We start from the raw sequence: 17,161 nt of genomic DNA, 5'->3' as shown, positions 1-17,161 counted from the left end.
ATATTACTTAACATTTTGCTCAAAGTGTCTTTCACCTTAAGTAGAGCACAGTTGCCTTGGAAGTCATGGTTTGTCTGCTCATTCAGAGCAAATAACTTTCCAGACAGGAAAACACACACAATTTCTCCATATTAATAGCAACCTGACCTCCCCAGGAGAATGACAGAGTAAATGATTGGTGTAGCTCACTGAATTTTTGATTTCTATCACAAAGTATGACAACTAATCAAGTTACACTTTGATGCCAGATACAAGTTGTTTACTTTTACTAGACCTCAGATATTGAAAAACGGATAAAACTATAAGTTCACATCTAGGGGGAGAAAAAACTAGCACATGAGCAGCAATGATTAACTTAATTTCTTGGGGGGAGTATAGAGGAAAAGCTTCCCAGAAAAGAAAGTTGCCTGCTGTGTTTTTAAAGTTTGAGCGCTTGCCAAGATCAGTAGGGTAAAGATATCAAAGTTCATGCTTGGAGGTCAGGCGACCTGACCCATCACCTCTAACACAAAAATAACTTAAGTTGGTGTCCTGCTGAGATGGTGAGTTACACATTGTTGTGGTACTATATAGCACTTTACAACATTGAATTCTTTTCTACTTTAGAAAAGAATTTATCTATCTGGGGATAAATATGTGAATTTTTTTGTTTGACAGATAGTGATTATAGAGCACAAATCCATCATCTGCCCAGGTTATAATGCGGTGCTGCATATTCATACCTGTATTGAGGAAGTCGAAATAACAGTGAGTTTTAAGATAATTTGGGGTTTTTGTGTGTTTTAAGACCATTTCATCTTGATAATTTCTAGTTGACACAGTGATGTACTCTTATTTGTACTCCTATTCTTAATTTAAAGATTGTGTTATTTGACATTATTCTGATCTCATCTTTTTTTCTTGGCTAGGCCTTAATCTGCTTGGTAGACAAAAAGTCAGGAGAAAAAAGTAAGACTCGACCCCGTTTTGTAAAACAAGATCAAGTATGCATTGCTCGCTTAAGGACAGCAGGAACCATCTGCCTTGAGACCTTTAAAGACTTCCCTCAGATGGGTCGTTTTACCTTAAGAGATGAGGGTAAGCCTTTAAATTGATGTCTAGCAGTATAATTAAGATGCTTAGCTTTGGGAATCTTCATCTGAGTACAGTGCACATTATAACAAGTTCATAGAAAACTTGGATATGTGTTCTATAACATACTCATATAATAAGTATTTTGTGAGTTGAATGAATTGAACAACAGACAGAATTGACCATGCATGTTAGCAGTAATGCTCCATATGAAGAATCTTAATTTTGATATTTTGCAAGTAATGGGTTTTGAGTCATTTTATTTACTAAATAAGACATTTCTATGATGAAATCCTTTGTAATATGTGTGATTAAAGCCCATCTTGAAGGGCTTAGGCCTGTAGGGTAGGTTTTTGCTGAGCAAGCCTCTGAGGTAGACATCTTGCCATTTTTTTGTGGTCAGAAGAAATCATTTTAAATTCAAATATGATAAACATTCACTACACTGATATTGGGGGAGATAAAAGAAATACATGTATTGATAGTCTTTTAAGACCTAATTTTTCCACAAGTTGACTATTCCTGTTCTTCTGTGTGTGCTTGCATCTCTGCCTGCCTCTGAGAGAATCGGGACACCTGTTTCCTGTCTTTCGTCCATGAAATTCTTTGGTATCATGAAAACAAAATGACTTTTATTAAACATTTCTCTAAGGATTGTTAATATTTCTAACTTAGATAACTATTTCAAGACTGTGGAAAACTTTACATAAAACTTTATGGTTCAGTTGAAATATACAATAGTTAATTCACATGTGAGTTCCACTTCCATTCAGCAAAAAACTTACTGTGTATCTGCCGAATGTCAGGAACTGTGCCCAGCACTGGGAGTGTGAGGATGAATCCAGTCTCTGGACCTTGTTTCAGAGAATCTGTATAAAGACAGTATTCATTTTATTTTAAAGTCCTTATCTTAAAACTCTTCTTGGGATAAGCGAAACTGGTTATTGAGTTTGTTTTATTAATATAACAAAATGAGAATTTTAGTTACCAATTAGAACCTGATAAAATCAGGCAGACAGAAGAAATTAATGTAGCAAAAGTTTTTAACCCCAGAATTATTTTTTCCTAAAGAAAAAATGTTTGGCTTTTAGGTTTTCACAAGACCTAATGGGTTTTGTATCTCTTATAATAGGCCTGAGTGCCTTTTTTAACAGCTTTATTGAGATAATTTACATACTAGAAATTGACCTGTGTTAAGTATACAATTCAGTGAATTTTAGAGTGTTTACAGAGTTGTACAGTCATCACCACATTCTAATTTTGGAACATTTAGAACATCTAAAAAGAAACTCTTGTACCTGTTTACAGTCACCTCCTATTTCTACCTTCAGCCCTAGGCAATCTACTTTTTCTATTTGTCTGTTTTGGACATGATAAAATAAAATAGAATTTTTATCTAATAGATAAAAAATAAATAGAATCATACAATTTGTGGTCTTTAGTGTCTACTTTATTTCACTCAACATGTTTTTGAAGTTCAACCATGTTGTAGCATGTATTGTATGTACTTCATTCCTTTTTATTGCCAAATAGTAATTTCAATGTGTGGATATTCCACATTTTACTTGTCAAAACATAGGTTTTTGATATAAGAAATCATATCTCTTCAGCTCCCCCCAAAAGACCCACTTATTAAGACTACCTAATCAGAAATCATGCCTTTGGTACAGCCAGTTAATTAGTAATTTATGTTGTAAAAAATACTTTTATAATTTAAAATAAGCTTTAATACCTTACATAGCCTTGCTGTTAACTACTGAAAAGGTTTTGTTTTTGTTTTTGTTTGTTTTAATTTTATTTCTAGGTAAGACCATTGCAATTGGAAAAGTTCTGAAACTGGTTCCAGAGAAAGACTAAGCATTTTCTTGATGACCCTGCACAATACTGTGAGGAAAATTGACTGCAAAAGCTTACTTCACACCGCCTTCTCTTATTTTCTGCCCATTGACAAAACTCTCCCCATATTTTGCAAAGACAAAATTCACAGCAAAAGTCCACATTATGTCAGCTTTCTCATATTGAGAGCTCTGCTATGCCACTGTTGAATTTTTCCCAAGATTTTTTTCTTCCCCTCTCAAACTCTGCTTCCTTGGACAGATTTGGCAATAGCTTTGTAAGTGATGTGGACATAATTGCCTACAATAATGAAAACCTACAGGAATTTTTTTATTTTTCATTTTCCCCCTAGGTATACTTAGTCTTTTTCCCCCCCAGGCAGATCATTCTGAGTGTGCGAGTGTGTGTGCACATGTTACAAAACAACTACCATGTTAATAAAATATTCAATTTGAAACCCTTTTCGGTATCTGAATTGCTTTTGAATAATGTTTTTTATCTGGATGTAACATTGTTGCATTAGCTTTTTAACTTGACCAAGTAATTGACTACATTTTATTACTTGGACTTTTCTAAACTCTTTCCCTATCCACTACTTTAAATGAGGCATTTACAAACACTGTTCCAGTTTGTATTAAAGGAAAGAATTAGTTTGACCCCTTCTTCTAATGGTGAATGCATACATACGATTAACTACCTTTATGCAACTGTGACACTGCTTTATTAGGTCTGTCAGTTATTTTCTGCCAATTTATATTTTAACATGATTTCTTAAACACAGTAAGTTGTTTTAAAATAAAAGAACAGCCTACTGTAGTTTTTCTAAGTAAAGCATAATGAAATTGTACCCCTACAGAAAATTCCATTAACTTGTTAAATTAGTGGAATCTACAATAAAGAAAGCATGTCGGGACCTGGCAAAAATGCCTCCTTTAGTATTTATAAGAGCTGCATGCATCTAGTATGAAAACCGTATCAATTGCAAGTGCCAGTTCTACAAATTACTCCGTTTACTCTTTGTATCAGTTATTTTCAAGGTTGGATGATCCTTGCTGGTTAAAGCTAAATCTCATCCAGCAACTAAATGAACACATATTTAGAACCATCAGAATCTGCACAGACTTAAAGTTAACAGTGATAAGTAGATCAAGCACAGTATAAGTTTTTCTCAATTATTTGAAATTGACTTTTCTTAAATATAAAGCTGAAATTTGCTAAACCGTGTTTTGGATGAACCACAATGTAGCATTGTGGTGGTTTTTAGATTGAAGGCTTTCTGCTATAAGTGTCATGACTTTGAAATTTTTAATGAGAATAAATAGAAATGGAAGAGAGACAATTTGTGGGTTTATTGGAAGCCCCCCTTGATTTTGAGTGTTGCCATTTATCAAAGACTTGGCCTCTGTTAGATTGTGGTTTATCTCTAAATAAGATACTTTGTAATTGTATATTTAATGACACGTCCCTTTCTTGTAATCTTCCTCCTCGGAAAAGAAAAGCCTAGTCAGACTGTGTTTCTAGTCACAAAAGATAAAACTTGATCTAATCCTGTTTCCCTAACTACAGAATTCCCATTCATGTCATGAATGAGGCTACATCTATGGACAGAGCAAAGTTATTGTCCTGCAGCTTCCTATAACTATACTCATGGATATTAAATGGCTTGAAATTTAAATAAATTTTATTATGTCTGCAAATCTCTGGGCTTTTATTTTTCTGGGCAATATGGGAGCTTTAATCAGTACATAATAACTCTTTGTACTTCCAAGTTACTAAGAAAAAAATACTAGCAATTGCTTGGATTTTAATGACTCTTTAAAAGCTCAAGAGTCATTGAAATGATTTCCAAAGATTGATTCCCATTTTTAAATTGAACACATTTTAAAAAACCAGTTATGTTTGCTATTAAAATATTTACACTTTTAGAATATTATGTGCATGTTGCCAAGACTCTTAAGTAAAACGACATAGAGGTATCAACTGTGAAGGGCTTACTTCTGAAAAATAAAAGGTAATACATATAAATGTAATTATGAAATAAAAATTTCATTGGATTCTTGCACATTTGTGCAAATAATTAGATTATTTAAAAGAAACCTCTTTGTTAGATTAACCGACACCATGCATTTTGTGAGCTTTTAAGTTCTTTGGGAAGTATTCTCAGTGAAGTTGATGCATTTTAAACTCCTAGTGACACTGGCTGTTTCTCTGGATGAGGAGATAAAATGTCTGAAGTGAACTGGCAGTGTGTGGAGATGCTGGGCCTTTAAAAAGCAATACAGATTCTTGTGCTGTCATCTTGTCTTCTGCAAGTGCAAGCATGTTTTTATGGTTGACAAAGCAAAAATAGGGTAATTGCCTGCAGATTTATGATGTTACAGACCTAAACATTTTTTTCTCTATCTTTAGCAGAGATATGTTTTAGAATCATAATTTTCTTTGCATCTTTTTACATTAATGATATTCTTTACACAACTTTTATGCTAGATTATTTAACTATAGTTTTTTAAATTAATGAACTGAGTTTAAGAGAAGAAAGATATCATTGAAATGTACATCTAAGTAATTGCCATTTTAAACCCTTATTTCTTGCTGTGGGAGAGGGGAAAATATAGTATCTATTTCTTGTTTTTAATTTGCAAAAAGGACTTATCCAGTGAAAATCTATGTAAAATCAAACCAAAAGAGTTGGACTGAGTATGTATTGCCATGAAATTAAGTAACAAATAGTAAAGTGTTCTTGAAAAATTAAGCCCATGTATATTTCTGTGTTTTGAATTGAAAGTCTTGAAATATGTGATAACTGAATGTATAAACTTTGTAAATTGTAAGAGTACAGATTGTTCACTGTAACAAGAGGTAATGCATACTTGTCTGCTAGTTACATAAACTACAAGAACTGCTTCTACAATATGGGATGGACTTCGAACGTGATACAATTGAACAGTTACTGGCATCCTCTCAGCTGGAGCTATGCAGATATTTTGGGTCATATTTTCAACCAGATGCAGTTTTGCAACCCAAGAAAAAAGTGAACCTATGGTCAAACGCTGCTTCCATGATGAACTTATGAAAAAAATCAGCTCAACTCCCTGGCAATCTTCAGGAACACTAGTTAAGACTAATTACTCCATGGTCTTTGATGATTATTCCACATGACAGCACACTTCCTCGTGTGCATGGACTTCCTCGTGGACTGCTGCTTCATGGATGATAGCGTCATTGCTTTGGGTAGGGATTTAAGGTAGTTGAAGGACAAATAGTTTTTATTACGGCTCTTAACATAAGGCAACTTTCAACTTTTAAAAACCCTTTGTGAAAATTCTGGTTACAGCACTATCGCTCCGGTTGTAGGATGATTAAATGTTATATTCAGTGTTGGCCTACCTTATCAGAATAAAGTGTGCCATTAATCCTCTCACAGACATATGTAAGGTAGATAGCAATCAACAGAATTTGGGGGACAATTTTCTGTCTCCAAATAATATGGCTTAAATTTCCTCCAGCTAATTTTTCAGTGATTCTAGCAGATGTCATCTAATATATTCATGATCCTGTTTGTTTCTTTAGAGATCTTGCCATGGCAACAGCTTGTTAAATAAATAAATGTAATTACACATGCACAACTCAAAAGACTCACTGGGTTTAAATTTAGCAGTCAGTTGGTTATATTAGATTTCATAGTAAATGGAATAGGAAGTATTTTTATTTTCCTGTAGTAGTTCAGTGGATTCCATTTGAACCAATTTACTGCCAGAATTCAGATAGAGTAGATTTGGTTCAACTTGTAATGGTTTTGGCTCTAGAATATTCTTGATTTTCAATATCCTAGAACATATGAGTCTTCCCTTCAATAAATACACTTTTCACATACCTCTAATCCTATGCTTCCTTGAAACAGTAAAATGCTAGCCAATTTGTTTCCTAAGGAATGTTATAAGGGCCTGGAGGTGTGCGAGTGGGGATTAAACCTTTATGTTCTCCAATATAAGGGAAAAGGAGATAGGCACCATGTCTGATTAGGCAGGATTTCTTAAGCAACCCGTGGAATGGTAATTGTCTTTTCTGCCTTGTCTCACATGCCATTCACATTGTGCCCTTTAAAACTTAACATGGAAACCTCAGGTTTGTGGACAGCAAACGTAGAATGACATTTTGTGCTTCCTGAGGCTCCCCTCTGCCTGGCAGGTTAGCTTAGTGCTTCAGATGTCAGCCCGTGAGTCCCTGCTACCTCCTCTCCTGCTGCCCGGGAAGAGCGCTGGTGCTGGAGCTGGAGCCCTGGCACTCCTCAGGTGATCATCACATGCATTAGGTGAAGCTGCGGCCTGAGCCCGCAAGGCCTGCGTTTTCACGACTCAGTTGGGCTCTCAGAAAGTGACCTCTTAGCTCATTTCTTCTGTTTGTTATGTGGCTTTCTCTCAGGCCAGGAATTAGTGACTAGTTTTCACTAGACAGCAGGTTAATACCTAGCTCTCATTTTTTAAAAAACAGAATTAAAGGGAACTGATGAGGTTTGCTGGGTTATTTAACCTAATTCCAAAGCAAGGCAGAATGCTCTAGGTAGGAATTATGGGAATCCAAGGTAAAGAAACCTTTTTCTTATGATGTGTAGCTACCTACTGTGCCTGACTTGGTGCCTGTGTGAGGATTAAGCCCTTAGTCTGCTCTTGCAATTATTCAAATGACTGAAGTTAAAAAAATTTGCTTTTGTAATAACAATAAAAATTGTCATCTTCCCTTTTGAAGGATTTGTCTGTTTGTTTATAACCACCTGTATTGTATCATACCCTAAGTGTATCTGTTTTCTGTACAATCCTTTATTTTTGTATCAAGTATTGGAACCATTGACCAGCAGATTTGTTGGATGGACCTAATAAGCTGTCACATAAGCAACTTACAAACGTGTGGTCTGCTTACATTTGGTCTGCAAGGCCTTTGTACAGTGTATATGACTGAATCTTAACAAAACAAAACCCTATAGTAAGTTAGAGATGCTTAATAATAAATCACTGTATCACACTATGTGGTTTTATGTGAACAGAGTTGGGGAAACCAATGATTCTCTCAGAACTACGAGCCTCTGTATTCAGAATTTTTAATAATGATCAAGAGACTAAATAGTACTTAGCCTTCTTTACTGTGCAAGGGCAAGAAATGAATGATAAAGAGGCTGTATACACAGTGTTAATGGCATGGCAGCAATACGTTCACTCATCTTTTATTCCATGAGTTAGAATGAGCTCTCGCTTAAACTATCGTTAAGTGAGAGGAACCCACTTCAAGGTTCTGGTTATCAGTCTCTAGTATAGGTGTTTGGCATTAAGTGAGTTTTAGCTTAAACAAAACTCATGAGCAAACAAAGCAGGGGTTCATATTATAAAACCTGTAAATAAATGGCTTGTGACATGTCCCAGCAATCACATTTTTCTACTCGTAAACGACTAGGTCTCCAGAATTAAACAGAATTAAAGGGAACTGATGAGGTTTGCTGGGTTATTTAACCTAATTCCAAAGCAAGGCAGAATGCTCTAGGTAGGAATTATGGGAATCCAAGGTAAAGAAACCTTTTTCTTATGATGTGTAGCTACCTACTGTGCCTGACTTGGTGCCTGTGTGAGGATTAAGCCCTGTGTTCTAAATGTTGTGTTTCAGATCAGACCACACAGAGGCACTATACTGCAGTGGGCAGAAGACTGACAATAGAGAATTTTACACTTCATGACCCACAGAACCATTTTCAGAGAGACAAGTTCTTTTTATCAGTGCATCTTAAAAGCAGAAAAAGAGCGTCAATACCTTGGATGCTGTAGCCTTGTAGTGAAGAACTATGTATCTCCCAATCTAGGATAAATGATGGCCAAATTACAATAAAATAGAATCTTACAGTTTTCTAAATTTAAAAAGACCTTAAAAAACAAAAAACTAGTCTCTTCGGCCGTGTGAAAAAACGGTCTGGAAAATATTTTTTATTTAACCTCTTTGGTGACAAGTTATCCACTTTAAGCCTTTATGGCCATTTTGATGCTACGTGAAGAATTTGAAAAGTCATGTACTGTCGTGGCATTTTTTTGTTTGTTTCCATGTATTTAATTTGTCCTCTAAATTCAACGTTTTTTTGTGTGTGTGTGTGAGGTCAGCCCTGTGCTAACATCTGCCAATCCTCTTTTTTTTGCTGAGGAAGACTGGCCCTGGGCTAACATCCACACCCATCTTCCTCCACTTTATATGGGATGCTGCCACAGCACGGCCTGACAAGCAGTGCATTGGTGTGCGCCCGGGATCCGAACCTGCAAACCTTGGGCCACCTAAGTGGAGGGTGTGCACTTAACCACTTGCGCCACGGGGCAGGCCCAATGTTAGTCTTAAAAGTGAAATTTTGTTATTGTATATATATTTTGCCTTTAAATTCTTTCTCAATGCTTTATGTGCAAATTACTTGCATGAAATATTTTCCTGTTTTCTGCTAGAAATAAGAGATTACCTAAAACGAGGAAACAAAAATCCTGTAGCTGACAAGTGTACTTTTTGTTATTCAGTTACTATTATTTGTGATATGATCCTTCTGTTCAAAATTAGGGGAAAATTTTTTCCTCTCAATGTGTATTCGGTCACATTTAATGTTAGTTGCACATTTTCTTAACTCATCTCATTGCCTAATATTTGATCTCTTAAATGTATCACTTCAACGGAAGTGATGATCATGCCCAAATACATAAAGAATAAGCAATAAAAGTAGTTAAAATTTTATGATTTATATGAAATCACCAAAAAAGTTCTATTCTCTGATTTGAGTTTAGTGGTCAGGCTACTGGTAATATAAGTCTACTGTTAAGTAATTTAGCTACAGAGGGCATAACGAGAAAAATTACATCTGTAACTTGTTTTGCATCTTTCATTGTGCGATTATATTTAGGTTGAGATTTACTATGGTGATTTCACCCCTTAATTGAGCAAGAGTAGAGTATTCCTAAAGGACTCTGTTTTCTTATGAACTACACAATTTCCATCACCATCTTTGTTATTTCCTGGGCAAATACACTAAGTTTTAGGATAAAAAAGAAAGTCTGTGGTCCGGCCTGGTGGTGCAAGCGGTTAAGTGCGCACGCTCCGCTGCGGCGGCCCAGGGTTTGCCGGTTCAGATCCCAGGCGTGCACCGACGCACTGCTTGGCAAGCCATGCTGTGGCGGCGTCCCATATAAAGTGGAGGAAGATGGGCATGGATGTTAGCCCAGGGCCAGTCTTTCTCAGCAAAAAAGGAGGAAGATTGGCAGGTGTTAGCACAGGGCTGATCTCCTCACAAAAAAAGTCTGAAATAATGAGATCCTTAGGAATAATTACTATTTGTAAAGAAGTTCCAGCAGACAGAACTTGTGTACAAAGGAGATTATTTTTATTAAGGTAAAATTTGCATACAGTGAAATGCACAGATCCTAAATTTACAAAGAGCTTGTCAATTATATACAATTATGTAAATACTTCCATTAACATACAGAATATTTCTATCACCCCAGAAAGTCCCTTTCTGCCCCTTTCCAATCCATTCCTTCCTCCCGCCAAGGCAATCACTTCCACCATAGATGAATTTGGCCTGTTTTTGAATTCCACATAAATGGAATCATAGTATGCCCTCAACTGTCTTTCAAACAACGTCATGTTTCAGAGATAATTCACGTTGTGTCTATCAGTAGCTTATTCTCTTTACTGCCTAGTAATATTCTATTTTATGAATATCCCACATTTTTTTAATCCCTTCTTGAAGGGAGATTTAATTTTGTTTTCCAATTAGGATTCTTTGTCAATGGCTGCAAACACAAACAGCCTTCTTTGAATTATCATTAGAAATGCAAATAAGAAAATAAACCACAGAGAAAAGTTTCCCCTCTTTTCCCTTTATCTGCTTTTATAAAGCTGTACCAAACACAAACAGATCATTTGGTACTCCCAAAAGGTGAAGTAAGATGAGCTCCCTTCCAGTCTCCCCGTCAGTCTTAAATGCTTTCTGCACCACGTTCCCTTTGATGTGCCATGCCAATTCTAAAGCTGGATGGTCCCTGTCCGACTTTCATTGCTAGGGCAAATTAACCTGACTTGCACCTCTACTAACTAACTCTTTTAAACCTCAAGGCTAAGTCCTTTTTTTCTTTTTCGGTAGATTTATTTTATTAAATTATGTGCATGAATAACTTTTAGAAGTTCTTTTACTGATCCTTTATTGATGACCTAGCATAATACTTTACAGTGGCTATTGAAACTTTCTAATTTGAATAAAGATGCACTTGGAACTATCATAACTTAATTCACCAGTTACAGACTGGTATTGGTTAAAAGAACATAGTCCTCCAAGAAGTTGTCAGCTGCTCATCTTCAGTGATAAGGAGACCAATGGTATTGGTAACCCATTTTTTAAAAGTCTAGAAATCACTTTTAAGAATGGCCTTAATATGACATTCCTCAGGGAATATAATTCCTCTAAATTGAGGTTGGATTAAAAAGTTGTCTTCTAAATCGTGTACAAGTGGGGGTTGATGTACACTGTGAACTGAGCAACATGATGTGCGTGTGGTACCCACACAGCTGACAGGCACATAGTTAAAGAGAAACAGCAAACAGGTTGAGAAAGTTTCTCTACCGAAAACCTCCTTTATTTTCTTCCCTCCTCTCTGGTGATCTCACTGTTCTCTTGCTTCTCTTCCCCAGAGCCCTCCCAAAATTCTTTCTTTAAAAATCAGAAGCTAATAATTTCTTGACTAATCAGCCACTTCTTCCAGGTGCACTGCCTCCTTCCCTCTTTCAGCCCCTAAGATGCACATCTCATTTTCCAATCCATTTAATAATGATTATGTTATTTTCAGCAAAGGGCTCACCTTGTGCTAGTATGCACATGCCAGGCACCCTGTACATAAATCTGTCATCTCATTTAATTCTCTTAACAATTCCTATGGGGAACTAGCTTCACTTTACAGATGAAGAAATTGAGGCTTGGGAGATCAGCTAACTTGTCCAAAGATAATAACTAACTAATAGATCATGGAGTTGGGATTCAGACTCAGATCTTTCTGACCAAAAAGACCATGTTCTTCATGCCTTCTTTAAAATGTCACGTTCTATATTTGAGCAAATATTGTTTCACTTCTTAACTCCATTATGTCTAGGTTAATATTCTCTAGCAGTTTTCAATACTAGGATGAGTATCTTGAGGACACTAACATAAAATTTTTAAAATTGTTTTTAGATAATCCAGACATGGATAATTGACTATGTGGCTTTTTTGCTGTTGCTCTGCCATTTGTAACTATTCTAAATTGGTTAGGGCTGTCTATAAAGGATTTCTAATAGTTTTCTAGATTTACTAGTTGATTCTAGCAAATATTTATTTTGAAGTAACTAGAATTTGAGTTTACATTATTAAGTTTACAGTTTCTTAAACTTTATGTTTACCATCCAGCAACATATTCATACCTTCTTTGCAGGTAGTTGCATTATGATTTATTAAATCCTTAATAAAATTATATACTACTTTGCTTACAGTTAATGCCATTTTGTTAAGCAGGTACATTTTGCAACTAATAAAAAAATTCAGGAAGTTCAAAGAGAAATATCTCAGTACCTTCAGAGAAATAAGTTAATAGTATTCACAGTATTCAGTGAGACCTGGGTACTCAAATGTTGAAATGAATTTAAAGTCTGTTACTTAATATATGTTTACTATAAAAGAAATTATACCACAAAAGTTAACAATTGTTCCGTTAGAAATGCACATTCTAATTACTTTGATTTCTTCACAAGATGTTATAGTACATATTAATTTTTAAAAAGTAGTTCACATTCTTGGTTCAGAATACTTACTACATTTAGTCTTCCTTTAACTCAGTCTCCTCTGTTATGACTATCTTTAGTATTCCTTTACCAGCATCATATTTATTTTGGCTAGCAATTACCAAATTTAATTCATTTAAAAATTAATTATTTTATAGTGATAAAGGACAGATAGGCATAAATAATATAATTTAATATATAGAGTTTGGATAGAGAGTTTACATAGACATTAATTTTGTGTGTGCTCATACAGTATCCTGAGTTTGAAAAATTTTAAAAAGGTAGAATTGACAGCAGTTTAAGAAAATTTTCAGTTATTTAATTCATGAGTTGAAATATTTACCCTCAGACTACTGGAGTGAAATTTAATGAAATAATACAGATTAGTTTTTCAGGTTAGTTTGTTCTAAAAGACTAACTGGTGGAGTCAAATATTTTCCAGCATAAATCCAAAAGTTAAATAAAGTAACTTGCTGTGACAATTATACAGAAAAAAAGGAATACATTTCTGAAGATGCAGAGCCCAGATTTACAATTAGTGCTCAGGAACAGCTAACTCAGGTCTTAAAGAATAGCAGGCATAGATATTTAGGCAGGGATAAAACTCCCTGAGAAGTTTCACTGAATCATGAGAATGGTTTCAAATACAACAGATCAAGAAAAATGAGGATTGGGCCGGCCCTGTGGCTTGGTGGTTAAGTGCGCGCGCTGCGATGCTGGCGGCCCGGGTTCGGATCCCGGGTGCGCATCGAGGCACCACTTCTCCGTTCATCCTGAGGCCGAGTCCCACATGCAGCAACTAGAAGGATGTGCAGCTACGACACACGGCTATCCACTGGGGCTTTGGGGGGAAAAAATAAAATAAATAAAATCTTTAAAAAAAAAAAAAAAAAAAAAAGAAAAATGAGGATTTAGAAAAGATTACTGGACTTGATTAAAAGCAGGTCACCATGTTGAGAGGGAATACGAACAGTGTGATTGGAACCAAGGAGTTAGGAGAAAGCTGACCTCACTTGAATGCACTGGACGTCAGAAAGACAAAAAGGTGGACCAAAAAAAGGAGAAGCAGCACGGCACCGTCTCTTAAAAAGAGCACACATGAGGCTACTGAAGGAGGAGGAGGGCGTGCAGATGCCGGCACAGCAGGAGGAGAGCTGGGAGCAAAGCCTCAGAGGGCAGCGGGGATGCACTGACTCAGCGTCTGCTCACCACGTGGCAGGCAGGCCCCGTGTGAGCCACGGTAACTAAGCCCCAGGTCTGGTCCTCAGAGAACTCACTCTAGCAGAGGAGACAAAGGAATCAACAGTTATTATCACAGCAGGGTAAAGCACTAACTTTAGAGACCTCTTCTCTAAAACTGTTGCTGTTCGTTCAGTTTTTAAGTCATCTGAGTTCATGTGGCACCTTATACGACTTACACAGCATTTATCACATCCTGCCTGGTATGCCTTGTTTTGCCCTGTTAAGCTGTAAAGTCACTTTCGGTAGGCACCTACACACGAGTTGGGCATTATGGATTGAAAGTGAAAAAGATGAGGCCACAGAGGTTCAGTCAGTGGGGCAACCAAAAATGCTAACAAGTCAGTCAATAAATGCTATATAGAGAGATGAGTAAGTGCTATTATATATGTTATCCTTGATCATAAAAAGAACTGGTAATGTAATAAATTCTCTGAAACACAAAAATATTTTCATTTATTTCATTTGCCTTAGTGGTAAAAGTTAAAAATATACCAATGTTCCCCCTTTCTTCTATCACTCACATTCCTCATAATCCTTTCACTGAAATTGCTTTCTGTAAGGTCACCATGACCTAACTGCCCAAAAAAATGGCCTTCTATCAGTATGTTTTCTCCTCAACTGCTTCAGTATTTGATGGTGTTAGCACATCCTCATACCTCCATTCCTCAAGACGGAACATAGCACCCTCCTGATTTTCTTTTACATCCTCAACTGTTTCTTTTACTGGCTTTTTCCTCCTGTTCCCTAATCGAGGGTTTCTCCACAGCCCTCTTCTTCCTCTATACTTCTTTTTTGCAATCTCATCTATTTCCATAGCTTTAACCATCACCTCTACGACTTCCAAATTTCCTTCTTTAGTTCAGGAACCTTCTCTTCCACAGTCCAGATCCACTTAGATGTACCCCTAGAACTTCAAACTCAAAATACTGAAAAAAAACCTGTTTTTCCTTCCAAATCTACTGCTCCTCCTGCCTTCCCAAGTTCTATTAACACCACCACCCATTTACCCAGTTATTCAGAACTTGGGAGTAATGTGAATTTCCCTCCTTGTATATCCAATTTTCGGTCAAGTCTTATACTTTGTTCTCACTGCTATCACCCTAATATCAGAGCTCAATACATAGAAAACTACGATAGTTTCCTATGCTTGTCAACCTAAGCCCTGTCTCAGGCCATTCCAATGCATTATTCTTTCTTTAAAGCAATACTAATAATGTCATATATGGGCTAGGTGCTAAGGATACAATGGTGAAGATATCATTTATAATTCTCCTACCATTACTTAGTTCTCCCCTGCCCTCTCAGAGCTTATGCTCAAACAGGGGAGAGCCATTACGGTAGGACAACTATGACGGTGGTACTGTTCCAGGAAGAAGTTACAGCATGTTGGAAGGTATGAAAACAAGTGGAAACTACAGAGTTGAAACCAGGATCTAAAGACTGAAGGGGTGAGTGGCAGTGTATAAGTTAGGGAGGGATCAGATGAACAGTGCCTAACACGTTGAGGATGACCATATAATTTATTTTTCAAACTGAGACACTTTTTTCCAGGACGAATGCTAAACCAGATAGGACACCTAGGCAACAGATGCAAACTCTGGACGTATATAAGGCAAATTAAGGAATTTGTACCTCATCCTGATGACAGTGGTAATGCAATGAAGGCGGTTAAACACGATCAGGTTTGATATGATCAAATTTGCACTTGACCAAGATTACTCCAACTGAAGGGCAGAGAACAGACTACAAAATGCAAAACTGGAGGCAGGAAGATAACTTAGAAGGCTGTTGCAGTAGTCTAGGAAAAAAAAATGATTGCTTGCACTACAAGGCAGAAGGGATAAAAAGAATTTGATAAATGCAAGAGATATTTAAAAGGAATAAACAACAAGACTTTGTTATCGACTATTTGAGGGATGAGAAAGAGAGTTAAGGATGACTCCCATATTCCGGCTAAGGAACTAGGCAGTCGCTGGTGCCAATGACTACACAGAAGGAGCAGGCTTGAGGGGAAATTAATGAGTCCATGGTGTGACGTGTTGGGTGTGAGGTCCCAATAGCACTTCTATGTCAACATAGTTGATGAGTCTGAAGACGGGTGGTCTACAAATTTCTATTAGTTATCTACTGGTGGATAACAAATCACCACAAATTTATGGCTTAAAATAAACATCTATTATCTCACAGTTTTTGTGGGTCAGGAATCTGGAAGCAGCATAGCTAGATGGTTCTGGCTCAGGGTCTCTCAAGAGTGTGCAGTCATCTCAAGGTTCAACTGGAGGGGGATCCACTTCCAAGCTCACTCATGTGGTTGCTCAGGAAATGGTAGCTGGCTTCACCCAGAGCAAGTATTTGAACAAAAGAAAGAGCGAGGGAGGCAGAGATAGAGGGAAAAAGAACACTCAGGGTGGAAACTATAGTCTTTTTATAACCTAATCTCAGAAGTGACATCCATTCTATCGCTTCTGCTATATTCTATTTGATACAAACAAGTCACTAAGTCCAGCCCACACTCAAGGGGAGGGGACTGAAGCTCCATCACTTAACTATCAAAGAATTTGTGGGCGTATGACATATTTTTCAAACCAACACAACACCACAGCCAGATTATTAACTTTCCTAAAGCATAATTCATCACTACCTCCTCTTCTTCCCTACCACCAATTCAAAAACTTCGTATGATTTCTCCCGAGTAAGTATAAACTCTCAGCTTGATAACGAATTCCTTCCTTAACCTACCATTCTAGCCACATCTCCCACTCCTCCCCTCTGCACATCCCTGTTCCAGCCACTTATTATTTCCAAACACCACCGCACTCCTTCACCTGAATTCACCCCGTTCCCTTGGCCTAGAAGTCTAGTTCTCAAACTTGAATTCAGTCACACAACACCTGACAGCCCTAATACTCTTTTCAGAATACTGGAAAACAATGATACATGAAGCCTAATGTAACAATTCATAATACTGTGCTAAAAGTAATTCCATCTTACACTAGATTCTAGAATACACAATGGGAGTAGGTGCCAAAGATTTAAGAACATTTCTTCTACAAGTTGATTCAAGTCACTAGAAAGCAGCAGCAGAACACTCCTCCTTCCAGCTTTGGCAACATGAAAAGGGCATTTTTTGCAAACAATTGACCTGGAAAGTCTCCTACCTCCATTCTTTAATCTCTCAAAATTTTCCATAGCTAAT

General features: G+C 36.8%; 1 protein-coding gene and 1 long non-coding RNA gene across 2 annotated transcripts in view; one reads left to right on the top strand and one right to left on the bottom strand.

Moving 5' to 3' along the window:
• The window catches only part of GSPT1 (G1 to S phase transition 1), a 31,009-nt gene extending 27,640 nt beyond the window's left edge, over positions 1-3,369 (top strand). The window contains exons 13-15 of the mRNA XM_004438062.2: positions 658-747; positions 909-1,077; positions 2,876-3,369. Coding sequence (XP_004438119.2) covers positions 658-747; positions 909-1,077; positions 2,876-2,928 — 312 coding nt within the window. The 3' untranslated portion in view covers positions 2,929-3,369. The remainder of the gene's footprint in view (positions 1-657; positions 748-908; positions 1,078-2,875) is intronic.
• Positions 1-17,161, bottom strand: part of LOC147913563 (uncharacterized) — a 43,195-nt gene that overhangs the window by 25,141 nt on the left and 893 nt on the right. Inside the window, exon 2 of the long non-coding RNA XR_015548515.1 lies at positions 1,857-1,940. This is a non-coding gene — a long non-coding RNA (uncharacterized LOC147913563). The remainder of the gene's footprint in view (positions 1-1,856; positions 1,941-17,161) is intronic.

The sequence above is a fragment of the Ceratotherium simum genome, chromosome 26 (assembly GCF_057802395.1).
Source record: "Ceratotherium simum simum isolate JZ-2026a chromosome 26, ASM5780239v1, whole genome shotgun sequence".
Classification (NCBI taxonomy): Eukaryota; Metazoa; Chordata; class Mammalia; order Perissodactyla; family Rhinocerotidae; genus Ceratotherium; species Ceratotherium simum.
The sequence above is the reverse complement of the archived record's forward strand: the minus strand, read 5'-3'. Positions and strand labels throughout refer to the sequence as shown.